Source organism: Oncorhynchus clarkii, chromosome 14, assembly GCF_045791955.1.
Source record: "Oncorhynchus clarkii lewisi isolate Uvic-CL-2024 chromosome 14, UVic_Ocla_1.0, whole genome shotgun sequence".
Classification (NCBI taxonomy): Eukaryota; Metazoa; Chordata; class Actinopteri; order Salmoniformes; family Salmonidae; genus Oncorhynchus; species Oncorhynchus clarkii.
Genome location: NC_092160.1, coordinates 23671361 through 23697500, shown reverse-complemented (window position 1 = coordinate 23697500; position 26140 = coordinate 23671361). Strand labels below are relative to the sequence as shown.

General features: G+C 43.7%; 1 protein-coding gene across 2 annotated transcripts in view; it reads left to right on the top strand.

The window, feature by feature from the left end:
• LOC139366427 (ras-related protein Rab-28-like) overlaps positions 1-26140 on the top strand; it is a 75013-nt gene that overhangs the window by 28640 nt on the left and 20233 nt on the right. For both annotated transcript variants that reach the window (XM_071103901.1, XM_071103902.1), the window contains exons 2-4: positions 3634-3730; positions 7603-7691; positions 9343-9472. In XM_071103901.1, the coding sequence (XP_070960002.1) occupies positions 3634-3730; positions 7603-7691; positions 9343-9472 (316 nt within the window). The remainder of the gene's footprint in view (positions 1-3633; positions 3731-7602; positions 7692-9342; positions 9473-26140) is intronic.

Here is a 26140-nt window from a genome sequence, read left to right as displayed (position 1 = left end):
CTCTCTCATACCTCTCTCTCTCATACCTCTCTCTCTCCTACCCTTCTCTCTCTCCTACACCTCTCTCTCTCTCTCCTACACCTCTCTCTCTCTCCTACACCTCTCTCTCTCCTACACCTCTCTCTCTCTCTCCTACACCTCTCTCTCTCTCCTACACCTCTCTCTCTCTCCTACACCTCTCTCTCTCTCTCCTACACCTCTCTCTCTCTCCTACACCTCTCTCTCTCTCCTACACCTCTCTCTCTCTCTCTCCTACACCTCTCTCTCTCTCTCCTACACCTCTCTCTCTCTCTCCTACACCTCTCTCTCTCTCGCCTACCCCTCTCTCTCTCTCTCCTACCTCTCTCGCTCTCCTACCTCTCTCTCTCGCGCTCCTACCTCTCTCTCGCGCTCCTACCTCTCTCTCGCGCTCCTACCTCTCTCTCGCTCTCCTACCTCTCTCTCGCTCTCCTACCTCTCTCTCGCTCTCCTACCTCTCTCTCGCTCTCCTACCTCTCTCTCGCTCTCCTACCTCTCTCTCGCTCTCCTACCTCTCTCTCTCGCCTACCCCTCTCTCTCTCCTACCCCTCTCTCGCTCCTACCCCTCTCTCGCTCCTACCCCTCTCTCGCTCCTACCCCTCTCTCGCTCCTACCCCTCTCTCGCTCGCCTACCTCTCTCCTACGTCTCTCTCTCCTACCTCGCTCTCTCTCCTACCTCTCTCTCTCCTACCTCTCTCTCTCCTACCTCTCTCTCTCCTACCTCTCTCTCCTACCTCTCGCTCTCTTTCTCCTACCTCTCTCTCTCGCTCTCCTATCTCTCTTTCTCTCTCCTACCTCTCTCTCTCTCTCTCTCGCCTACCCCTCTCTCTCGCCTACCCCTCTCTCTCGCCTACCCCTCTCTCTCTCTCCTACCCCTCTCTCGCTCCTACCCCTCTCTCGCTCCTACCCCTCTCTCGCTCCTACCCCTCTCTCGCTCCTACCCCTCTCTCGCTCGCCTACCTCTCTCTCTCCTACCTCTCTCTCCTACCTCTCTCTCTCTTTCTCCTACCTCTCTCTCTCTTTCTCCTACCTCTCTCTCTCGCTCTCCTATCTCTCTTTCTCTCTCCTACCTCGCTCTCCTACCTCGCTCTCCTACCTCGCTCTCCTACCTCTCTCTCGCTCTCCTACCTCTTTTTCTCTCTCATACCTCTCTCTCTCCTACCCTTCTCTCTCTCCTACACCTCTCTCTCTCTCTCCTACACCTCTCTCTCTCTCTCCTACACCTCTCTCTCTCTCTCCTACACCTCTCTCTCTCTCTCCTACACCTCTCTCTCTCTCTCCTACACCTCTCTCTCTCGCCTACCTCTCTCCTACCTCGCTCTCTCTCTCTCTCTCTCCTACCTCTCTCGCTCTCCTACCTCTCTCTCGCTCTCCTACCTCTCTCTCCTACCTCTCTTTCTCTCTCCTACCTCTTTTTCTCTCTCCTACCTCTCTCCTACCTCGCTCTCTCCCTCTCTCTCCCTCTTTCTCCCTTTGTCTCTCCTACCTCTCTCTCTCTCTCCTACCTCTCTCTCTCTCCTACCTCTCTCTCCCTCTTTCTCTTTGTCTCTCCTACCTCTCTCTCTCTCCTACCTTTCTCTCTCCTACCTCTCTCTCTCGCCTACCCCTCTCCCTCTCGCCTACCCCTCTCTCTCTCTCTTTCCCTCTCTCTCTCAATGGAACTTCCCTCATTTCCCGGCAGTGGTATCATTGGTGACCCTGTGCCGTCTCCTTATTGAAGAGAAGTCTGGATTACGCCAGCTTTTACATGCCCTGGTTAGTTCCAATTGTATGGTGGAAAAAAGGGTCCTATGAAGAGGGAGTAGAGCCAAGCTACTGGAATGCCAAGACCAATGGCTCCCTAAGCCAACGCCAGCATGTGGAATAGATTGTTGCTGTCCGGGATAGTTATTCCTGTGTTGTCAGTGATTGTGTGGGCTACTTAAATGGCCAATTTTATCCTTGTTGTGTCAGTCACCTCCAGTAAGTTGTCACTCAGCATTGAGCTTGTGAAATGCTCAACAAGTCGACTTTTTCAGACCTTTTGGTCAACGCACGATTTCAGAGTCGCAGGCTTAAGTTTACTGAAAGTATAAGGACACTGCAACCTATGTAGAAAGCGTTGGCCTCCAAGGTATTTGGGGTATTTCAGTCTAATGAAGATCTGTCCTATTCAGCCACTTGAGAAACAGCTGCCAAGATGACTCCTCACTGCTGCCTACATACAGACTCCAAATCATTGGCCACTTTAATAAATGGATCACTAGTCACTTTAATAATTCCACTTTAATAATGTTTACATATCTTGCTCTACTAATCTCATATGTATATACTGTATTCAATACCATCTATTGCATCTTGCCTATGCCGCTCGGTCATAGCTCATCCATATTTATATGTACATATGCTTATTCCATCCCTTTACTTAGATTTGTGTGTATTGGGTAGTTGTTGTGGAATTGTTAGATTACTTGTTAGATATTACTGCACTGTCGGAACTAGAAGCACAAGCATTTAGCCATACTTGCATTAACATCTGCTAACCATGTGTATGTGACCAATACAATTTGATTTGATGATCTGTCCTATTCAGCCACTTGAGAAACAGCTGCCTAGATGATGACTCTTCAATCTAATGAAGATCTGTCCTATTCAGCCACATGAGAAACAGCTGCCAAGATGACTCCTCTTCAGCTATTGTATTTGGGATAGACCTTACAATACTCTACAGTGGAGTTGCAACATAATGATTGACTGAAATTGGGCATATTTTGATGCCGCAAAAAGTTGAAATAGCCTATGCTTGACTGTTTTGACTAATGTAGATAACAGGTTTAATTGTAGTCCCCTGTGTGTTCCATATGACTTTTCTGCCCTTTTATTTTTGACGTATTGTTGGCAACTTGAAATATATCAGAAAATACATGGCAGTAGATTATATGAATGCTCTGTGGACGTAAAGAAACAATTTATTTAAAATTCTATAACCTTCAGTGATAGTCAAGTAGTACATAAAATGAATTCACCACAGGAAGACTTAGGAAGCCCCACTGTTCCATTATCCCTCCATGTTTATGTAAGCACACTGCTCTAAAGATAGCTAATAGACATCCAGCACTTTTTTTCTTGTCCTCATCCATCAAAATGAATTAAACTTGGCATGTCAAGTCTGTGCTGTAAATTCCCATGGTTTTAAGACTAGCCTAGTGACATGGAGAGATGGAGTTTTCTTATTTTGTGCAGTGGCAATTAGAAGCTGTAGTTAGGATGTATGACTCGTCTACCCAGACACCTGTTTTCTTAATTCACTTGGATTTTTACAGTCAGGCAGGCCTTGATAGCTTTGCGAGACAGCAGAGGTAATTGCTTTAGCTTACCTCAAATTAATTACAATTGCTAGGGTAAACGTCTTCCCAAGCAGTGTACTCTTTAAAAAAAAATATATATATATATATTTTTTTTTTTAAATAGAAAAGTCATGGGCCCAGTTCATTTGGAGTTATGAATAGGCATAGTTGTTATACAGAACACCACTCCAACTCCAACACTCAGACTTGTTCATAAGGCTTGAATTCAACTTATTTAGTCGTTTTAATGGCAGGAAAAGGGTCTTAGCATGATCTCTCTCTGTTTCAGACATCACTCGCCACCCGGTTTGCGCAAGAGGCCTTTGGGAAACAGTACAAACAGACCATTGGCCTGGATTTCTTTCTGAAGAGAATAACTTTGCCAGGTAAGACACCTTCATCCTTTGGTTATTTCTGAAGAGAATAACTGCCAGGTAAAACACCTTCATTCTTTGGTTATTTCCTAAGAGAATAACTGGCAGGTAAGACACCTTCATCCTTTGGTTATTTCCTAAGAGAATAACTGCCAGGTAAAACATCTTCTTCCTTTGGTTATTTCCTGAGAGAATAACTTTGCCAGGTAAGACACCTTCATCCTTTGGTTATTTCTGAAGATAATAACTGCCAGGTAAGACACCTTCATCCTTTGGTTATTTCCTAAGAGAATAACTGCCAGGTAAGACACCTTCATCCGTTGGTTATTTCCTAAGAGAATAACTGCCAGGTAAGACACCTTCATCCTTTGGTTATTTTCTAAGAGAATAACTGCCAGGTAAGACACCTTCATCCTTTGGTTATTTCCTAAGAGAATAACTTTGCCAGGTAAGACACCTTCATCCTTTGGTTATTTCTGAAGATAATAACTGCCAGGTAAAACACCTTCATCATTTGGTTATTTCCTAAGAGAATAACTGCCAGGTAAGACACCTTCATCCGTTGGTTATTTCCTAAGAGAATAACTGCCAGGTAAGACACCTTCATCCTTTGGTTATTTCTGAAGAGAATAACTACCAGGTAAGACACCTTCATCCTTTGGTTATTTCTGAAGAGAATAACTACCAGGTAAGACACCTTCATCCTTTGGTTATTTCCTAAGAGAATAACTGCCAGGTAAAACATCTTCTTCCTTTGGTTATTTCCTAAGAGAATAACTGCCAGGTAAGACACCTTTCTGAAGAGAATAACTGCCAGGTAAAACAAATTCATCCTTTGGTTATTTCCTAAGAGAATAACTGCCAGGTAAAACACCTTCATCCTTTGGTTATTTCTGAAGAGAATAACTGCCAGGTAAGACACCTTCATCCTTTGAGCGTGCCGGCCTGCTCTGTACCATACCACAGATACAGACACACATTCACGCAGGCACTCACATTCTCAGTTTTGTTTTTACCTTAGCACTACACAGTGGATTAAAATTATCAAAGCTTGATGATTAGTTTATTATTTGTATCAGCTGTTTAGTGCTGGGCAAAAACCCAAACGTCTTGAGGACCGAGTTTGGGAAACCCTGCATTAGAGGCACCTTGATGTAAGATGCTGCAGTGTCTGACTTTAATTTTCTTGAATTCTGTTTATGAAACGTGCATATCTAAAAGTATTCCGACATTATTAAAGTAGCCTACTTGGAATTTATTACTTTTCTTTTTACAAAAGCTGTATGTGAATTTGAGTTTGTGCACAATTTAACTTAAAAAAAATATATATATATTTTTACACAAAGCTTTAGAATTTCTGAATTTATTTTCAAATTGATACAAAATGTGTTGTTGCATTTTGTATTTTCCTTCCCCAGTGTTTCATGGTAAAACCGAACAATTTTGTTCCTCAGGTTATCTCAGGACTTTCAATGTGTCTTTCTTGGTAGCACCACATTGTGGAGAGTCTGCCACTTCTCATCCTTATTCATTCTGAAAGCTGTTCTCTCTAGGGCAAACACCAGGATTTTTTCCCCTCCATGAAGCCAATGGACAGCTTATGTCCAGAGAGGCGAGCCTTACACATAATTCTGTGGGCACAGTACAGAGTAAATACATTTAGCATTTTTATATTCATATCCCGGGGTTCAACTGATCTTTGTTCTGAACCACATAAAACATTCATGTTCTTATTTGTTTACTTTCAAACCCACGGAAATAAAGCCTCGCTCTGTATCCTCTTAGATGTGTAAAATAAATGTTTATTGACTAATGTTATATTTAGACTAAAGCCCCCCATTTTCACTTCCTACCATATGGCATGGGGATTTTCAGCATTTTAAATTGCATATTTAAAATGGTGCCAAGGCATAAAGCTGCAAAAGTCTGCAAAGTAGCTCCATTCTTTTATGACTAATAAAATAACATTTAAGCAAGGGTGGATTAAGTACTAAAATAAATATATGATAACTTGAAACTTACATTTAGTCCTATATTCAGTTACAGTTGGTAATAGTAGGAGAAAGAAAACATGAATGTTTTAGTAGAGATAATTAGGCAGACCTTAGTGAAATAGGGAAAGGCAAGGCTTCAATGAGACATCGCACAAATAATTCCAATCTTAGTTGTGATTCTGGTAAAAATAGTTGAGAACCATTACTTATCTGCAGCACGGCAAGACGTGTGTGTGTGTGTGTGTGTGTGTGTGTGTGTGTGTGTTTTATTTATATATATAAAATAGTAGACGTTGGTTCAACACGAGTTGTAAAATGGCACATTTTCTGGGGGATTGGGTTCTCTTGACCTGATGAAGAGGATGGCTGTGTTTGCCATTTGGGTGGTCCTGAGCTTCGTTAGGACCTACGCCCGCCTTCGACTGGATGTGTTGTGTGGCTCTCTGGGGCTCTATGGGGTCTCCAAGATGGGGGGAGAGTATAGCCGGCGCTGGCCCCTCTCACCGTGAAGGCCCAGCTTGTCAAACTTAATGTACATTTTCCAACGCGTGGTGAGGTGAGGCCGATTGGCACACAAACTTCTCTTTGTGTGCTTTTAACAATACCTCTTCCAGATGTCTCATGTTTGGTCTGTGAATTAATACTTATCAAAATGGTGATGTTTTGATAGTGTTTTTATTGGGTTCCACTGAACAGTGCTAATAGCTAATGAAGACTACTAAAAACACAAAAACAGCCACTAACTCACCACGTAAGCAGGGAAACTTTGGGTCTGTTGAGTCTTTTAAACAGAAATAAAGTTTGTGTCTGACTGCAGGGGATGGGTGGGGATAGCTCGTATGCTGTAACACCAAGGGCAATTATTCATTGCACTCTTCAATGTAGCTTTACATTGACACTGTATAGTCTAGATGTAGTCACTGTGAACACTCGCGCTTCCTTCCTCGGAGAAGCAGGGACTTGTGTGGTGGGGGTCAGCTCGTCCAGCCGTATCCACACTGTACGCTCGGCTCGCCATAAGCGCACTAGGCCAATGAAGGGCCCTCATCACACCGACAAACTCCTCACTGTCTGGTCTTCTTTTCTTTTCTCAACCACCCCTTTCATTTTCCAGAGGAGGAAAATATTTATTTAGATTTGGTTTTGTACCCCTTCGCTCTCTCTCCCTCTCCCCACCTCCCTCTTATATAAATTGGGACAGTAGTCTTCTTTTGCTTATTATTTTGTGTTTAATTATCTGTATTTTTCTTAACACCACATATTTCTCCTTACTCTCCTCGACTTGGCAGAGAACGACACAATGCAAACAGCTATTCCCAGGCTAATAAGTGCTCGTTTTTTTTCCGGCCAGGGGTATTGAGAATGTTTAAATTACAGGGTAAGCATACCTATTCATCCCCCTGAATCTCTCCTCTGGATATTCTTGGATTTGGAGTGTGTGTGTGACCTGCCAGAGGCGAGCGGTTAAAAATTAAAGATTAATCTATGATTTATTGTTTCCAATATGTACATGAACAAAGTCAACGTTTTATTACAGAAATCCCTCTCCCAAAATATAGGCTCCAGTTACGACTGACTCGTGATTTCCCAAAGATTATGAGCTTTGTTAAAACAAACGCCTATAAAAGGAACCAAAACAACCGAGATGGAAAGCTCACAAATTACAGTACAATTGAATTTGTCTTCTCTTGTCACGTTGTTTTCCAGTTGATCGACTTACGTTCACTTTTTAGTCAGAAGTTGATGATATGAAAAAGAAGCTAACATGGCAAGCCAAACGTTGATAGTTTTGTAATATGTGGGCTGCATTGCAGCAGCTTTTGTTTGAGACATTGAAGTCATTTAATAGTTTCTAATGATTTTAAGTTTCTCCATTTCCTCTTCCCTCAGGCAACTTGAATGTTACCCTGCAAGTGTGGGATATTGGAGGTCAAACGATTGGAGGGAAAATGCTGGATAAATATGTCTATGGTGCTCAGGTACTGTAACACACACACACAATAAACACTGAGGTGGTCTGTCGTAGTTCACGTTAGAGCTCTGAACTTTTTAACTGTACAAATGTACAATGTAATAGTGTTTCCCTATTAGGCTTGGGTAGTTAATAAGCCTTTATGATAATATTAGTGCAACAGGACCAAGTTTTGCTACTTAGCTGGTCATATGGACTAGACTATGTACAGTATGAGGGGGAGTAAGAAACACCTTTCTCTCTTTCTCCCTTCCCCCGCTCTAACTTCATTATTTATTAACAAAATAAGCATATTTACAAATGATTGTGAATAGAGCGAGGTTTGTGTTGACACTGCAATAACACGTGTGTGGGAGTGTTATGTTTGTGCTTTTGCCTCATTCCGCTAAGCAACATCCCTAACTTGTTGTTGCTATATAGGCTACCATTATCTGTCACCCAAAGCCACAGTCTACGCTCTCAAAGCTGCACTTGTTTGATGAGGTATAGATATAGCTATAGATCTGGTTTACCTGAAGAGCATGGGGCCTGTGTGGGATGTAGAGACCGAGACAACACTTGAGGCTGTTGGTGGGTGTGTAGGTCGGTCATGTCTGTACTGTAATACCTCCTCAGACGCCCTGCCCGCTCACTCACACACAACAACAATGTGTCGTCCATCAATGCCACATTGGAATACTTTGCTCTGCGGGTTTCTCACCAGAGCTTTATGGGGCTTTCACGACCATTGTTCGACGCGCCACGGGCGACAATCAATCATTGTCATTGGTAGCGACGCACTGTAATTGTAACTGACACAAACTGTCGTCACCGGCCTTGTGTTGTGACATTGCGTGTCCCGGACCAGACGCTTCCTGAAGAAAAAGGAGCTGCAATTCTGTTTCATGATGATGCAATCAAAGGCGAAGTAGTCTATTTATTTTGGCTCCTTTTCATATTCTATAGTCTTTTGGAATGGTAAAGAGAGAAATGGACACAATGTTGGCACTTGAGGCTTTTGTTTTTAACATGTACACTGAAGTGTTTCATCTTTGTTTACATATCAACTAGTACAGACGCCAGCTTTAACGGTCTGGTTACTCCGATGGGCACCTTTTGTGCTTTGCTATAGGACTACTTCCGTTTTTGTACCTATGCTGACAATACTTACAAATTATTTTGACGAAGAGAGGGGGATGAGACCTCCTTCATAACCACACGTATATTACCCTCTTTTATTTGTAAGCACAGACAACAGAGCCAATTTTGTGGCCAGGGAACCTAACCTAACCCCCCTTACCTTCCTATGCTTGTTTGACTGGATGGACAAAACTCTGCGGTTCCCCTCGCCCCGATGTCCACAAACAGACAAATTAGAGCGTAGGCATAGTGGTTCGGCTGTATGTTCTTAGAATGTCTCTCTGCATCTGTAACAGCGATCTAGATCTTTAATGCCATGACTAACTTAGAGAGAGCTGAGGAGGTGCGAACTCCTTGGGGAGTGTGTGTTTTGAGATGGATGGGGGTAGGAAGAGGACTGTCTTTTCTCAGACACTAGTGCCACCTGCTGTTCACACTCAACCTCTCTGTCATGTTTGTTCTCATCTTATGTCAAATTGAATTTGTTTTGGGATGTTGTGATTACATAATTTCAGATTTTCCATGGTATTGTTTTTCAGGGTGTTCTTCTAGTGTACGACATTACAAACTTCCAGAGCTTTAAGAATCTGGAGGACTGGTACGGCATGGTCAAGAAGGCCAATGAAGAGTGTGACGTACAGCCTGTGGTCTCCCTGGTGGGAAACAAAAGTGAGTATCGCTGACGCACCTGCACGCACACATGCAGGTGCAGGTAGCCTAGTGGTTATGAGTGTTGGGCCAGTAACTGAAGGTCGCTGGTTTGAATCCCCGAGCCAGCAAGGTGGAAAAATCGGTTAACCCCCAACAACAACTGCTCCCCGGGTGATGACGTGGACTTTGATTAAGGCAGCCCCTGCACCGATCTGATTTAGAGGGGTTGGATTAAATGCGGAAGACACGTTTCGGTTGAATGCATTCAGTTGTGCAACTGACTAGGTATCCACTTTCCCCCTTTCTTTTCTTCTGCTCATAGACCATGCTGTTACACATCATAAAAGGGACTGAAGGCTAAGCAGATGAGTCAACCATAATGTATGAACACAGAGAGCTGTGAAGACAATGTCTTTTTCAGTGCAGTAAAGAAAAATCACTTTTTCTCTGCCGGACCATTTTTTTATATATTTTTTCACTTTTCTTGACACTGCATCATTTAGCAGTACAGCAGCAACCATATTACTGCACCCAGCTCTATTCTGCAGTACAGCAGCAACCATATTACTGCACCCAGCTCTATTCTGCATTACAGCAGCAACCATATTACTGCACCCAGCTCTATTCTGCAGTACAGCAGCAACCATATTACTGCACCCAGCTCTATTCTGCAGTACAGCAGCAACCATATTACTGCACCCAGCTCTATTCTGCAGTACAGCAGCAACCATATTACTGCACCCAGCTCTATTCTGCAGTACAGCAGCAACCATATTACTGCACCCAGCTCTATTCTGCATTACAGCAGCAACCATATTACTGCACCCAGCTCTATTCTGCAGTACAGCAGCAACCATATTACTGCACCCAGCTCTATTCTGCATTACAGCAGCAACCATATTACTGTACCCAGCTCTATTCTGCAGTACAGCAGCAACCATATTACTGCACCCAGCTCTATTCTGCAGTACAGCAGCAACCATATTACTGCACCCAGCTCTATTCTGCAGTACAGCAGCAACCATATTACTGCACCCAGCTCTATTCTGCAGTACAGCAGCAACCATATTACTGCACCCAGCTCTATTCTGCATTACAGCAGCAACCATATTACTGCACCCAGCTCTATTCTGCATTACAGCAGCAACCATATTACTGCACCCAGCTCTATTCTGCATTACAGCAGCAACCATATTACTGCACCCAGCTCTATTCTGCAGTACAGCAGCAACCATATTACTGCACCCAGCTCTATTCTGCATTACAGCAGCAACCATATTACTGCACCCAGCTCTATTCTGCATTACAGCAGCAACCATATTACTGCACCCAGCTCTATTCTGCAGTACAGCAGCAACCATATTACTGCACCCAGCTCTATTCTGCAGTACAGCAGCAACCATATTACTGCACCCAGCTCTATTCTGCAGTACAGCAGCAACCATATTACTGCACCCAGCTCTATTCTGCAGTACAGCAGCAACCATATTACTGCACCCAGCTCTATTCTGCATTACAGCAGCAACCATATTACTGCACCCAGCTCTATTCTGCATAACAGCAGCAACCATATTACTGCACCCAGCTCTATTCTGCATTACAGCAGCAACCATATTACTGCACCCAGCTCTATTCTGCATTACAGCAGCAACCATATTACTGCACCCAGCTCTATTCTGCAGTACAGCAGCAACCATATTACTGCACCCAGCTCTATTCTGCAGTACAGCAGCAACCATATTACTGCACCCAGCTCTATTCTGCATAACAGCAGCAACCATATTACTTCACCCAGCTCTATTCTGCATTACAGCAGCAACCATATTACTGCACCCAGCTCTATTCTGCAGTACAGCAGCAACCATATTACTGCACCCAGCTCTATTCTGCATTACAGCAGCAACCATATTACTGCACCCAGCTCTATTCTGCAGTACAGCAGCAACCATATTACTGCACCCAGCTCTATTCTGCATTACAGCAGCAACCATATTACTGCACCCAGCTCTATTCTGCAGTACAGCAGCAACCATATTACTGCACCCAGCTCTATTCTGCAGTACAGCAGCAACCATATTACTGCACCCAGCTCTATTCTGCAGTACAGCAGCAACCATATTACTGCACACAGCTCTATTCTGCATTACAGCAGCAACCATATTACTGTACCCAGCTCTATTCTGCAGTACAGCAGCAACCATATTACTGCACCCAGCTCTATTCTGCAGTACAGCAGCAACCATATTACTGCACCCAGCTCTATTCTGCAGTACAGCAGCAACCATATTACTGCACCCAGCTCTATTCTGCATTACAGCAGCAACCATATTACTGTACTCAGCTCTATTCTGCAGTACAGCAGCAACCATATTACTGTACCCAGCTCTATTCTGCATTACAGCAGGTACCATATTACTGCACCCAGCTCTATTCTGCATTACAGCAGCAACCATATTACTGTACCCAGCTCTATTCTGCATTACAGCAGCAACCATATTACTGTACCCAGTTCTATTCTGCATTACAGCAGGTACCATATTACTGCACCCAGCTCTATTCTGCAGTACAGCAGGTACCATATTACTGTACCCAGCTCTATTCTGCATTACAGCAGCAACCATATTACTGTACCCAGCTCTATTCTGCAGTACAGCAGGTACCATATTACTGTACCCAGCTCTATTTAGCAGTACAACAGCGACCATATTACTGCACCCAGCTCTATTTTGCAGTACAACAGCGACCATATTACTGTACCCAGTACGATATACTGCTTTCTCGGGAACAGGCCCAGATCCCTGTGGTTTGTGTGAAGAGGAGGCGGAGAAAAAGGGTCCGGAGGGCGGGCTGCCTTCTGAGAATTCGTAGGTGATCGTAAAAACACCCACTTCCTTCCATTCTTCTAGCAAATGTACAATCTTTGGACAATAAAATAGATGAAAGTCGCGGAAGATTAAGCTACCAACGGGACATTCAAAACTGTAATATCTTATGCTTCACGGAGTCGTGGCTGAATGATGACACTATCAACATACAGCTGGCAGGTTATACGCGGTGTCTGGTAAGACGAAGGACTATGTATTTTTGTAAATAACAGCTGGTGCACGATATCTAAGGAAGTCTTGAGCTATTGCTCGCCTGAGGTAGTGTGGTCTACAGCTTATCATGAGATTCTTGATCTACCTAGAGAGTTTATCTGTATTTTTCGTAGCTGTTTACATACAACTACAGTCAGAGGCTGGCGCTGAGACCGCATTGAATGAGCTGTATTCCGCCATAAGCAAACAAGAAAACGGTCAACCAGAGGCGGAGCTCCTAGTAGCCGGGGACTTTAATGCAGGGAAACTTAAATCAATTTTACCAAATTTCTGTCAGCATGTTAAATGTGCAACCAGAGGGGGAAAAAAACTCTGGACCACCTTTGCTCCACACACAGAGATGCATACAAAGCTCTCCCTCGCCTTCCATTTGGCAAGTCTCACCATAATTGTATCCTCCTGATTCCTGCTAACAAGCAAAAATTAAAGCAGGAAGCACCAATGACTAGATCAATAAAAAGTGGTCATATGACGCACATGCTAAGCTACAGGACTGTTTTGCTAGCAAAGACTGGAATATGTTTTCGGGATTCCTCCAATGGCATTGAGGAGTACACCACATCAGTCACTTCGTCAATAAGTGTATCGATGAAGTCGTCCCCACAGTGACCGTACGTACATACCGGAAGCCATGGATTACAGGCAACATCCAAACTGAGCTAAAGGTTAGACCTTCCGCTTTCAAGGAGCGGGACTCTAACCCGGAAGCTTATAAGAAATCCTGCTATGCTTTCCGATGAACCATCAAACAGGCAAAGCGTCAATACAGGACTAAGATCGAATCGTACTACACCGGCTCTGATGCTCGTCGGATGTGGCAGGGCTTGCAAACCATTACAGACTACAAAGGGAAGCACAGCCGAGAGCTGCCCAGCTACATGAGCCTACCAGACGAGCTAAACTACTTCTATGCTCGCTTCAAGGCCAATAACGCTGAAACATGCATGAGAGCACCTGCTGTTCCGGAAGACTGTGTGATCACACTCTCCGCAGCCAATGTGAGTAAGACCTTTAAACAGGTTAACATTCAAGGTCGAAGGGCCAGACGGATTACCAGGACTTGAACTGTGAGCATGCGCTGACCAACTGGCAAGTGTCTTCACAGAAATTTTCGACCTCTCCCTGTCTGAGTCTGTAATACCAACATGTTTTAAGCAGACCACCATAGTCCCTGTGCCCAAGAACACCAAGGTAACCTGCCTAAATGACTACCGACCCGTAGCACTCACGTCTGTAGCCATGAAGTGCTTTGAAAGGCTGGCCATGGCTCACATTAACACCATTATCCCAGAAACCCTAGACCCACTCCAATTTGCATACCGCCCCAACAGATCCACAGATGATGCAATCTCTGTTGCACTCCACACTGCCCTTTCCCACCTGGAGTAAAGGAACACCTATGTGAGAATGCTCTTCATTGACTACAGCTCAGCGTTCAACACCATAGTGAAACTCAAAGCTCATCAATAAGCTAAGGACCCTGGGACTAAACACCTCCCTCTGCCACTGGATCCTGGACTTCCTGACGGGCTGCTCCCAGGTGGTAAGGGTAGGTAACAACACATCCATCCGCAACTCTGATCCTCAACACAGGGGCCCCTCAGGGATGCGTGCTCATTCCCCTCCTGTACTCCCTGTTCACTCATGACTGCACGGCCAGGTACGACTCCAACACCATCATTAAGTTTGCTGATGACATAACAGTGGTAGGCCTGATCACTGACAACGATGAAACAGCCTATAGGGAGGAGGTCAGATACCTGGCCGTGTGGTGCCAGGACAACAACCTCTCCCTCAACGTGATCAAGACAAAGGAGATGATTGTGGACTACAGGAAAAGGAGGACCGAGCACGCCCCCATTCTCATCGACGGGGCTGCAGTGGAGCAGGTTGAGAGCTTCAATTTCCTTGGTGTCCACATCACCAACAAACTAACATTGTCCAAGCACACTAAGACAGTTGTGAAGAGGGCACAACAAAACCTATTCCCCCTCGGGAGACTGAAAAGATTTGGCATGGGTCCTCAGATACTCAAAAGGTTCTACATTTGCACCATCGAGAGCATCCTGACTGGTTGCATCACTGTATGGTAACTGTTTGGCCTCCAAACGCAAGGCACTACAGAGGGTAGTGCGAACGGCCCAGTCCATCACTGGGGCCAAGCTTCCTGCCATCCAGGACCTCTACACCAGTCGGTGTCAGAGGAAGGCCCTAAAGAGTATCAAAGACTCCAGCCACCCTAGTCATATACTGTTCTCTGCTACCGCACGGCAAGCGGTACCGGAGCGCCAAGTCTAGGCCCAAAAGGCTTCTAAACAGCTTCTACCCCAAGCCATAAGACTCCTGAACACCTAATAAAATGCCTACCCGGACTATTTGCATTGCCTCCCCCTCTTACACCGCTGCTGGCCTCTGTTGTTATCATCTATGCATAGTCACTTTAATAACTCTACCTACATGTACATATTACCTCGACTAACCGGTGCCTCCACACATTGACTCTGTACCAGTACCCCCGCACATTGACTCTGTACCAGTACCCCCCTGTATATAGTCTCGCTATTGTTATTTTACTGCTGGTCTTTAGTTACTTTTATTTCTTATCCTTATCCATATTTTTTTAACTGCATTGTTGGTTTGGGGCTCGTAAGTAAGCCTTTCACTGTTGTATTCAGCACATTTGATTTTGATTTATTTTGTGGTACGGCAGCGACCATACTCCTTTACCCAGCTCTATTTTGGAGTACGGCGGCGAGCGTATTACTGTATCCGGCTCTATTTAGCGGGAGGGCAGCGAACGTATTATTGTATCCGGTTCTATTTAGAGGTACGGTGGTGAACGTGTTACTGTATCTGGCTCTATTTAGAGGTACGGTGGCGAACGTGTTACTGTATCCGGTTCTATTTAGAGGTACGGTGGCGAACGTGTTACTGTATCCGGCTCTATTTAGCGGGAGGGCAGCGAACGTATTATTGTATCCGGTTCTATTTAGAGGTACGGTGGCGAACGTGTTACTGTATCTGGCTCTATTTAGAGGTACGGTGGCGAACGTGTTACTGTATCCGGTTCTATTTAGAGGTACGGTGGCGAACGTGTTACTGTATCTGGCTCTATTTAGAGGTACGGTGGCGAACGTGTTACTGTATCTGGCTCTATTTAGAGGTACGGTGGTGAACGTGTTACTGTATCTGGCTCTATTTAGCTAGAAACAGGAGGTTGATTTTTCTATTGGGGCTGTTGATTATTCGCTTCCCCTTCTGTCTCCACTCCTCTGATCCTGTTTGTCTGTGCATGTGTGTAGGAGTGTGTTGCAGTCGATAATACCAGATAGGCCTTTGTGTGTAACGGCTCAAGCTAATTGATGTGTTTCGATTAGCTAATTGATAGTGAGGAGCAGGGTCTCCTGGGGCGATGGGAACGGTGATGTTTGCGTGCTCTGGGGAGTGACCCTCAGTGATTTAAGACCCTAATGTGGTGGCTACAGGGCACCCTCCCACTACTCTAACTCCCGCCTGGACACCACTTTGGATGAGGAGAGGATCTTAGATGATAACCAGACAACCTTTTCCAAACCCCCCCTCTCCCCACCCGCATCTCTCCAAAATAAAGACTAATAATGATGACTGTGTTTTTTTAAACATCCCCTCTGACAGATGGGGAGACATTGCTGCCGCCGTGTTATTGTAAAGCACCCAGTCACAGCCCCGTGTGTAATGATGGCTGTCGACTGTCCAGCCTCGAACCCCTCCGCCCCACTCCTCCTCCACCCCAGTGATGAATGGCCCACAGAGTGGTATCTACACAGGAAGCCTCTCTAATGTTACTCATCGGGGCCTTTAGGTCAGGGCTTAATACGCCTGTCTAGAGTAGGGATTCTCTTGTCTTCGCATTAGGGCGCATCTCTTAATGCCCGGGCCTAACGACAGGCGCCTCCGTATTTAGGCTACATTTTGTATACTGTCGGTGAGTGTGTCTGTGTATACGTGTGTGTAAGTGCGTTTGTTATAGTGTGTGTCAGTGTGTATACTGTAATATGTATTTAAGAAGTGTATAGCCCTCTGTCAGGGTCCCCCCTTCGCCCGCTCAGTCAGTCTGCTCTTAATGGCCATATTGCTAAGAATCGCCCATGTGTGTTTTTTTGGCTCCTACAGTCCGCAAAGAAGAAAAACAAAATCCCACACAGATTGCCCTACCCGGAGCAATCAATTACCTAGCGAGACTTTATGAATCCCTGAACCCTCTCACGGACTCAGTTTCTTCAGAGGGCATGAAGAGAGAGTTAGTCTAGCTATCTTGTGGGAATTGCCCACACAGACATTTCTGTTTTGCTTTCTTTTTTCCCCCTCCCCTGCTCCGTCGTCTTTCTCTCTTTTGCCGAGGAGCCCCTCTAACAATTTTACGTATCATAGCTCTTTTTCTTTTTATTTTTACCAAGTGCCCGGCCGTCACCCAGTTATAATGAATAGAACAAAAAATATTCAGCATTCTTGGGGGGAATGTTGAGATTTTGTTTTGTAGGTTCCCATGAAATCCAAATGAGTGAAGTAGCCACCAGCCCTCAGACCATGTCAACTGAAATAGAAGGACCCAACCAGGAGCTTATAAGAGCATGATTTGCACTATACAGATTTATGAGAGGGTATGTCCTCTGGGAGATGCCTTCTCTCTCTTAACCACTGACATGTTTTACTGTTGTTTCCCTTCATTCACTCTCACTTATCATATATGCAGTACTAGTGTGTTATCGACTTGCTTTTGGATGTCTACAGTATTGTGTACAAACAGAGAGGGTAAGGCTTCAAAGAGGACAGTCTGACCCCCACCACTTATTTGTACCTGTGCAATGCTTTTGAGACAAACTCAAATACCCCCCCCCCCTTATCTTTGCCAAACCTCAGTATACTTAGCCTAATTGGGCTTAAACTGATATCTTATTTGGGATGCTGTTGTTCCCTCCTCTCCTTACCCTGGCCTGCCTGACCACCCTCCACTGCCATTTGGCTAGTGGGGAACAGCCTCCCCATTCTCTGTTTAACACGGCCGTGTAGGGTTAAGGTGCCGTGTTAAGCCGGCGTTGTGCACCTCCTTGCCCTCCACATGCTGTCCAGACCCTTGTGTTAAATAATGGCACCACTTGTAACAATTCAGGGAGGAAGCCAATTAAATGTTTTATTGAGGACACACGTGTATACAAACGCACGCACACAGAAGCGTGCGCACGCACACAGAAGCGTGCGCACGCACACAGAAGCGTGCGCACGCACACAGAAGCGTGCGCACGCACACAGAAGCGTGCGCACGCACACAGAAACGCGCGCACGCACACAGAAACGCACAAACGCACGCGCACACAGAAACACAACTATGCACACACAGACGGACACACACAGACGGACACAAACATAGAGACACTCAAACACTTGCAGAGGGTGGGTTTTTCTAGGAACACATGGGTAATGGAAGAATGCTCAGCTCTTGGTCTGTCTAAACATACTATAACTGTTTATTACAGCACAGCCCAGTGTTACACCGTATGGTACACAGTATCCTCTCAGGAAAATGTAGACTTCATATGCATGCAGTCTCCCTCACTTATCCAGATATTGTTTTCCTTTATTATTCAATGTATGTTTCAAAATATTTATATTTTTTGTTTTACTGTCATACAACTTCTGAATTACTGATTGATAGTCTTAAAGGTGGTATTTGGGCTAGTTTGAGACCTGTGGTTCGTGTAGGTAAAGGTGTCGCACTGCACGCTCTGTGAATTCATGATATATTATGTCTTCACTTATAGGTGAACGATGGCACCATTAATTGTTAGAATTGGTCTTTCTATTGTAGCTGCAGCTTCCTAAATGGCTTTGAACTTGCAGATGTAATAATCTGTTGTTATGTTGGATATAGTGAATAAGGATGTATAGTGGGGTCTGAAATTATAGACCCCCTTGATTTAAAAATGTGCAATATTGACTGTATTAAATAAATAATACAAATACTGAGCTTTTATTGTATTCTCCCAAAAATTGGGAAATTATATAATTTCTAATAATACATTTGTTAGGGAAAGATTTTGTTTCACATCTAATACTTTTTTCTTCTTCTCAAAGGTAGATCCAAATTGACACCCGTAAAAGTTATTATAAATAAAGTAGTCAAAAGTTTAGTTTTTGGTCCCATATTCCTAGCACGTAATGATTACATCAAGCTTGTGATTTTACAAACTTGTTGGATGCATTTGCTGTTTGTTTTGGTTGTGTTTCAGATTACTTGGTGCCCAATATAAATTGTTTACCATTAATGTATTGTGTCATTTTGGAGTCACTTTTATTGTAAATAAGAATAGAATATGTTTCTATGCACTTCTACATTAATGTCACGGATAATCCTGAATTAATTGTGAATAATGAGTGACAAAGTTACAGAGAGTTAAAGACCACCCCCCCTCCCCCCAAGACATGCTAACCTCCCATGTTATTGGTAATGGTGAGAGGTTAGCGTGTCTTGGGGGTATGAACTTTGACCCCCTGTAACTTTCTCACTCATTATTATTCCCGATTCATTCAGGATTATCCGTAATCATGGTAGCATCCACATTAATGTAGGACTGTTCAGAATCATACTATATTCTTATTTATAATAAAAGTGACTCCAAAATGACCATTTAATTTGTGTTGGTCACAGCATAATCTGAAACGCAACCAAAACAAACAGCAAACATCCAACAAGTTTGATGTAGTCATTGTGTGCTTTGGAATATGGGACCAAATACTCAACTGTAGACTATTTTATTTATAAGAATCTTGGCATGTCAATCATTTTGACCCATAACTTCTGGATAATTTTTTTAGTATTACTTGCTAAACAAAATGTTTTTCTCTGAGCAATTGTATTTTTTTTGAGCATACAATATAGCTCAGTATTTGTATTTATTTTACTCAGCCATTGTGTCAAATGTCATACCCTACTCTATAGTTTATCTATGCAATGAATGACGTGCTAGCTAAGTCAATGTATCGTAAATAGTTGATCAAGTACAACTTTATTTTCATTTGATATTTTATGTGATGTTTCATGATCCTCTTAAAGGGATAGTTCACTGATTTTATATATTTATTTCCTTACGTTGAATGCAGTCTATGAACAAGGAGTGACTACAATACACTAATTTGTTTCGTTAATTAAACTAGCTACTGCAAACAATTTGCATCATTAACATTTTTTGATCAAAATCCATGTTCCAGTGTAGTATGTTTTTAAATGTAATGTCCAAAATAAATAATCTACAAATAATTTAAACCAATTAATTGAGGAACCCAATCCATTTAAGAGGTGATTATGGTACGACATTTGATACATGCTAAACATTGCAGATTGATTTACATGAGGAATTTATCCCGACATGCTATTGTTGCTAATTGTTTGCATTGGCCAGTTGAACAAAACCAAGTGTGGATTGCAATCACTCCTTGTCCAAAGACTGCTTTAATGTAAGGAAACAAATAATTTTAAAATGCTAAATCACCGAACTCTCCCTTTTTAAAACCTTGAAATACTGTGTTTTGGTCATTACCTGAATAATTTATCGAATGTATTTAACAAGTGGCATGTTTATGCTGACATTGGAACTGTGCACACTCTTTTCATTCTGCAGTTTATCAAGCCAATTTGTTTTTATTAAGAGGGGACCACTGGACCCCTGCCCCTTCCCACCCACCCATTCCCCTTCGATATCACTATCCCTTAGGAGCTCTGGGGGCATCCATCATGGGCTCCCACAGCCCTTATTTGGGTGACTTAAATGGGTTCAGTTCTCTTAACCCCTCCTCATCACTCATGCCTTTTAGCACGGAGGTTCTGACACTTTTTTTTTGCCTCATCCACACTGGCTCGCCATGGGAAATGTTCCAGATCCACGCTTTTTTGCCATGGGACATGTTCCAGATCCACGTTGGCTCTCCATGGGACATGATCCCTCGTCTGGCTGGGAGATAAGACTCCTGCACCGAGAGACTGTTCCTCTCTTTTTTCCCTCTCTCTCTCTCGCTCTCACACACGTTGCTCTATCTTTCTTTCAGTCACGCTCAGCCCTGTACTTACACACTATCTTTCTTTCAGTCACACGCTCAGCCCTGTACTTACACACTATCTTTCGGGAAATTTGAATTAACATGTTCTCTTTCCCTGCCTTTTACAGTAATGTCTTCGTTGGCTATGTGTCTCAAACAACATGCGTGTTTACCTTCTAAATGGTACGACAAACCTTTCCACATACCGTTACCCATCCCACTCTTCTTCACTGCCACCTATTCGGCCATGTGAAAACTCAAATGCCTATTTATCAAAACTCGGTTCTCGTACAGATGTAGGATCTTCATTTCATCACCTTGTTGCAGGATAACCTTCCTGCAATGCAAGAAATGTAAAACTTGTAGTGTATATGAGGTTTATAAAAGCTTCTGAAGTTTGTAATTTCCATTTTGAGATTTTAGTTATTCCCTTGTGAAAAATGTATAAAACCCTACAAAAAAATAAATCCACATATTTATATTTCCTATTGCTGCAGGATTATTTTCCTGCTGTAGCAAACTGGCTCAAATTAAGATCCTACATCTGTATAACATCTCTAAACTCGGTTGTCGTTATAAAATGTCTCTCCTCCACCAACATTGTCCGGACGGAGTTGTTTGCCCTCTTGGCAAGGCCCAGGGTGGAGGCCTCCCCCTCCTCCTCTCCACTCCCCTCAACCCCCTGCCCCAGTAAAGCTGCCACAGTTCCTGTCTGTTCTGTGTAGGCCTGCACATTTCTTAATAGAGATGCTCAGAAGTCCAGGAGCCCGGAGGAGCTCAATGCGCTTCTGTTTTTGGTTTAGCTCAGAAATGTTTTTCCTGGCTTGGTCCGCTCGTACTTAGGTCCTCTTACAACAAACTAAAAGGCCCTAATTGCCCCCGAGGGGACGGTTTAGCCACAATAGACATGTGGTGGGACAAAAGCCCAGTCCTTCGCCCCCCCCCCTCCCCCAGATATAGGAGATGTACACGTCAGCAGTGTCTGTGTAGCGCTGCAGGGAGGGTGACCGCAGGTTCGACACTGTAAAACATTATATATACAGTCTATAGATCCCAGTAAGGGATGGTGCATGCTTGGGTAAAGATTAGGAATGTTTACAGTATACACCAAGTTCAGCGTTTCCTGTTTTTTTTTTTTTTTTTTCTTTTTTTTCCATTTTATTAAAGGGAAACACTGGCCAGATTGGATGTTTATTGTATCGAATCCGAAGTACGACTGCATTAGCTAAAGCAGCAGGCCCTTTTGGCTCAAAATAATTCTGTGATAATTAGAGATTCCGGTTACTATGACGCAGTGGGAGGCTGAGGATGAATGGGAAGGTTTAGCACTTTGTTGCAGATAAGCCAGCCAGTCACCCAATGGAAATATGGCGGCCATTTGAAAACATACCTGTACACGCATCTCTCCTACTCTGTCCCGAGCCTGAAGTAAAATGAAAAGTCCTCATTCATTTTAGCCATCCATAAAGCAAATATTGTTGCACGTGCAGTAGATGATCAGTCTTCGGATGCCTTCTTGTGTGGTAAGTCACGGGCCATTTAAGTTGCACAACGCAGCACAGCTTAGCCACCTGACCCAACGGCAGCCTGGAACCATCATCACGGTCAAACTGCGCTTTATTTCTTTGGTTTCTCCACAACATTGATATGGAGGAATGCCTGGACTAAGCTTACACAGCATAGGATACTTGCCGATGCTGCTTTGGATTCGCTAGCATCACGTTAATAGAGCCTTTAGCTTCATATTATGCTTTTGGCTGTTATTTGAGAGTGGGATGGAAAGCACCTCCTTCGTTCTTATTTTGCAGTGTTGCATTTCAATCTTTAAAGTGGAACTGAGCACTTTAGCAACATGAAATCTTATTAATGTACATGTTCATGTACACCCCCAGGAAGAATATGATGCCTTTTTTTACATGAGCACTTAGTAGACATGGTCATTTTCACGTGTTCATACTTTCATGTTTCATAGAATGTTTGGGAATGACTAACATGCTGTCCAAACCAGACGTGCGCGTTGATTTTGTTCACCCACACCAGAAGCGATCAGGACACGCAGGTTGAAATATCAAAACAAACTCTGAACCAATTATAATAATTTGGGGACAGGTCAAAAAGCATTAAACATTTATGGCAATTAAGCTAGCTAGCTTGCTGTTGCTAGCTAATTTGTCCTGTTATATACACATTAGGTTGTTATTTTGCCTGAAATGCACAAGGCCCACTACTCTGACAATTAATCTACAGATAAAACGGTAAAGCAAATTAATTTCTCATCTCTCCTCCCTTCACACTTCTTTTTCTTCTTTGGACTTTATATGGCGGTTGGCAACCAACTTTACGGTGCATCACTACAACCGACTGGAGTGCGGACCTCAGTCTTTCAATCACCCACGAGGGTATATGCTCCTAAAAACCAATGAGGTGATGGCACGTGGGTATATGCGCCTAAAAAAAACAACGAGGAGATGGGAAAGCCTGGACTTGCAGCGCGTTGAGCGTCACAAATAGAACAAAATTCTATTTTAGCGCCTGGCCACGAAGATGCTCGCAAGCAGTGTGGGTGCAATGATTGAATAACATGTATGGGTACATTTTATTTTGCAACTCGCGCACTTGATGTGATTGCTGTGGTCAGCATGTTATACTAAGGCAGTAGGGAAAATTCTATAGCAATATAGAGTCGGAAAGCGCCCGTGCATTTGGACAATTAATAGACACGGCAGTAAATAAAACCTAATAAAAACATCTGTCTTGTCCAGGATCGGACTCAACACAGACTGGTGCGTCATAGCCAATCAGAGCTCTAGTAGGCCATTATGCAAATAATCCATTTGTCACATGCGGCCTGCCATCATTCACTTTTTGAACTAGACTCTGTGTTTACAGGCAGTAGCAACAGAGCGAATTCAGATCATTAGAAAGCATTCGCCCAAAGCCACAAAATACACCTGCTCTGGCTTAAGGGAGGTTATGACAGCTAAAATGAATGATGCCTCATGGGTAAAACTATGGGTAAAACTATGATTATGACTTGGCTTATGGCAAGTTGAATCAGGTTTTTTGCCCAGAGCTACAACAAAAATGTCTGCTGTTAGGTGTACTGGGAAGCACTGGCTTATGGGAATGGGTTGTGTGTTATTATGAAGGCTCCTAGTGGCCTGTATGATTATTATGGCTCATAGTGCGGAGTATTACAGCTCGCTCATAAAAGCACACTTAGTTTAACTGCGACAGGAGAGCTCCGAGGACCTGGCCAGTGAAACCCTGGGCAGCGTCTTGTGCGGTTGGCTCAGAACTGGGCCTTTTGTTCACTTTCACGAGTCCTCAGAGCCCGGTAACCCAGCCGGTGAGGCCCACTGCCCCCGTGTTTTACTGTGGCAGTGACAACCTCACACTCCCCAGTCCGCCCCCACCTCCACTGTCCTGGCTACTGCTGGACACTTTACTGTTTTTACACCCACTCACAGGGGAGGAAGACCACGCTCAATGTTGTTTTACGGGTCACTGTAGAGAAGCTGATTATGTTTGAAAGTGTGAGACGGGTGTGTACAAGCGGGACGTGGGCGTGTGTGTCCGCACATGTGTTTTGGGAGGAATGGTCGGGTGACAAGATGAGCTGTGATCAATGAGCTGTCGACAGAACACTTCGGACCCGGAGGAAAGCTGGTCCCCTGACGGTCCTGGACCGTTTCAGGCCACCGGGGCAGGGGCGCCGGAGCACAAAGAGCGCTCTGTCTCTGTCAGGACCCCTCCTCCCTTCCCAAGGGTTCCACCAATGCCCCACTCCCCCTGACACTCACCATGACGCTCACCCTGACGACATCAGGCTGCAACGCCTCATTGGCCTGCACTCTCTTGATACCTCTGTCATAATAATAATAATAGTGCTGAGTCACTCAAGTCTTACTGTACTTTGACACAAATTACTGTTCACCATTTGAGGTTACTGACTTTTGATATGAAACACTTATTTTACTTCAGATTCAGTCCTTTGGCCCCTCAATGCATGTAAGATTTTGATAACTATGAAATCACCTTTGAAAATGAGACATTATACATGGAGGTAATATTGAATATCTGAGATTTTGTTCTTGCTTTTGATGAGCAAGCTAATCAAACACGTGGCTTCACAAAATGGCAATATAGTGCACTAAAATGTGTAGGCCTGTTGACATTACCTTAGATGTACTTCCTTAGCAAAAAAAAAATCATTATTTTCCAAAAACAGTAATTCATTGACATACTAACGTTTTGTAACATCAATCTAGTATTTTTTCCCCATTCCTCCAGAAATAAACAGTTCTTGCTTTAAACAATACCCAGACTGTGTAGGCCCAATAAAAATGCACTAGAGTAGCATTTTGGACTCCCAAGCCCTGGTTACTGCATGGCTTCTGAATGAATGCATGGTGTTCCAGAGGCAAGACTGACTTAAAGCAAATGCCTAAAACGGGCCTTAACACTTCACTCTGCTCAAAAGATGAAAATCGTAGAATGATTAGCAGGAGTTTGCTGACGATGGATAAAGCATAGCTGTTTGTTGGTGGAGCCAAACAGTGGCTGTGTTATCCTGTTTTGATTGGTGAAATATGGCATGACATTTATGGTAAGTTCATGTTGTTCTTCGTGCAAATTTCAAAGCACCAAAGCTCTTTGCGTTTCCCAACTCTGCGCTTTTTATGAGCTGTGCTCATGTCACGTAAACCAGTAGGGTATTAGTCGGTTAACTGTGCTGCATGAATTCGTGTTACAGTTTAATTTTACAGGCCACTTCATGCACAAAAAGCACTATCGATGCCGAAAGCCATTAAACATTACACTGAGAAGGCATTCTGTAATACGTTTGTGAGATTGTAGAAGTTTTCCACGTCTAGTAACAGTAAGTTTAACAGTAAATAAAGTGTCACTTGCTATTAACCTGGGTTCTATATCACATTTGGAGAGAAAATAAATCCCACAAAAGTGCAGCTGCAGCAGAATCCTTTCATGATGTCATGAGCCTGTCTCAGACACACTATTAGAGGATGGTGTTGGTGTCTACTCAGCTGAACACCTCTCACTCTTATTTTGGCATCAGTCCAGTACACATCCATAATCCATTGATTGTGTTCAGTAGGAAGGAAATGTTTTGCAACAGGGAGGCATTTGAACTTGTCCAATACGAACCGTGACCCCTACTGAACATGACCCAAGAGGTCAAAACCCAGCAGTTGGCCATGCTGTGGACTGTTGAGTTGAGCTGTTTTATTGAGCTGCACATCTACCATAATGGGTGTGCCGGTGGTCCGTATTCCAGGATACCTCCTTCATTCCCTATGCCAACAAAAGGGAGGATGAATAAAGCTGCCTAGGTGCTTTGATATCAGGCCTCTGTCACCCATCATAGTAATGGCACCTTAGACACAATAATAGAGCATAAGTCATTATAATAGTACAGGTGTGAAGGGAGGACAGTACAGATTTGTGAGAAGATAGATTGAAAATTCATCCTGTTCTTGTCTTCTTCCAGTGGATA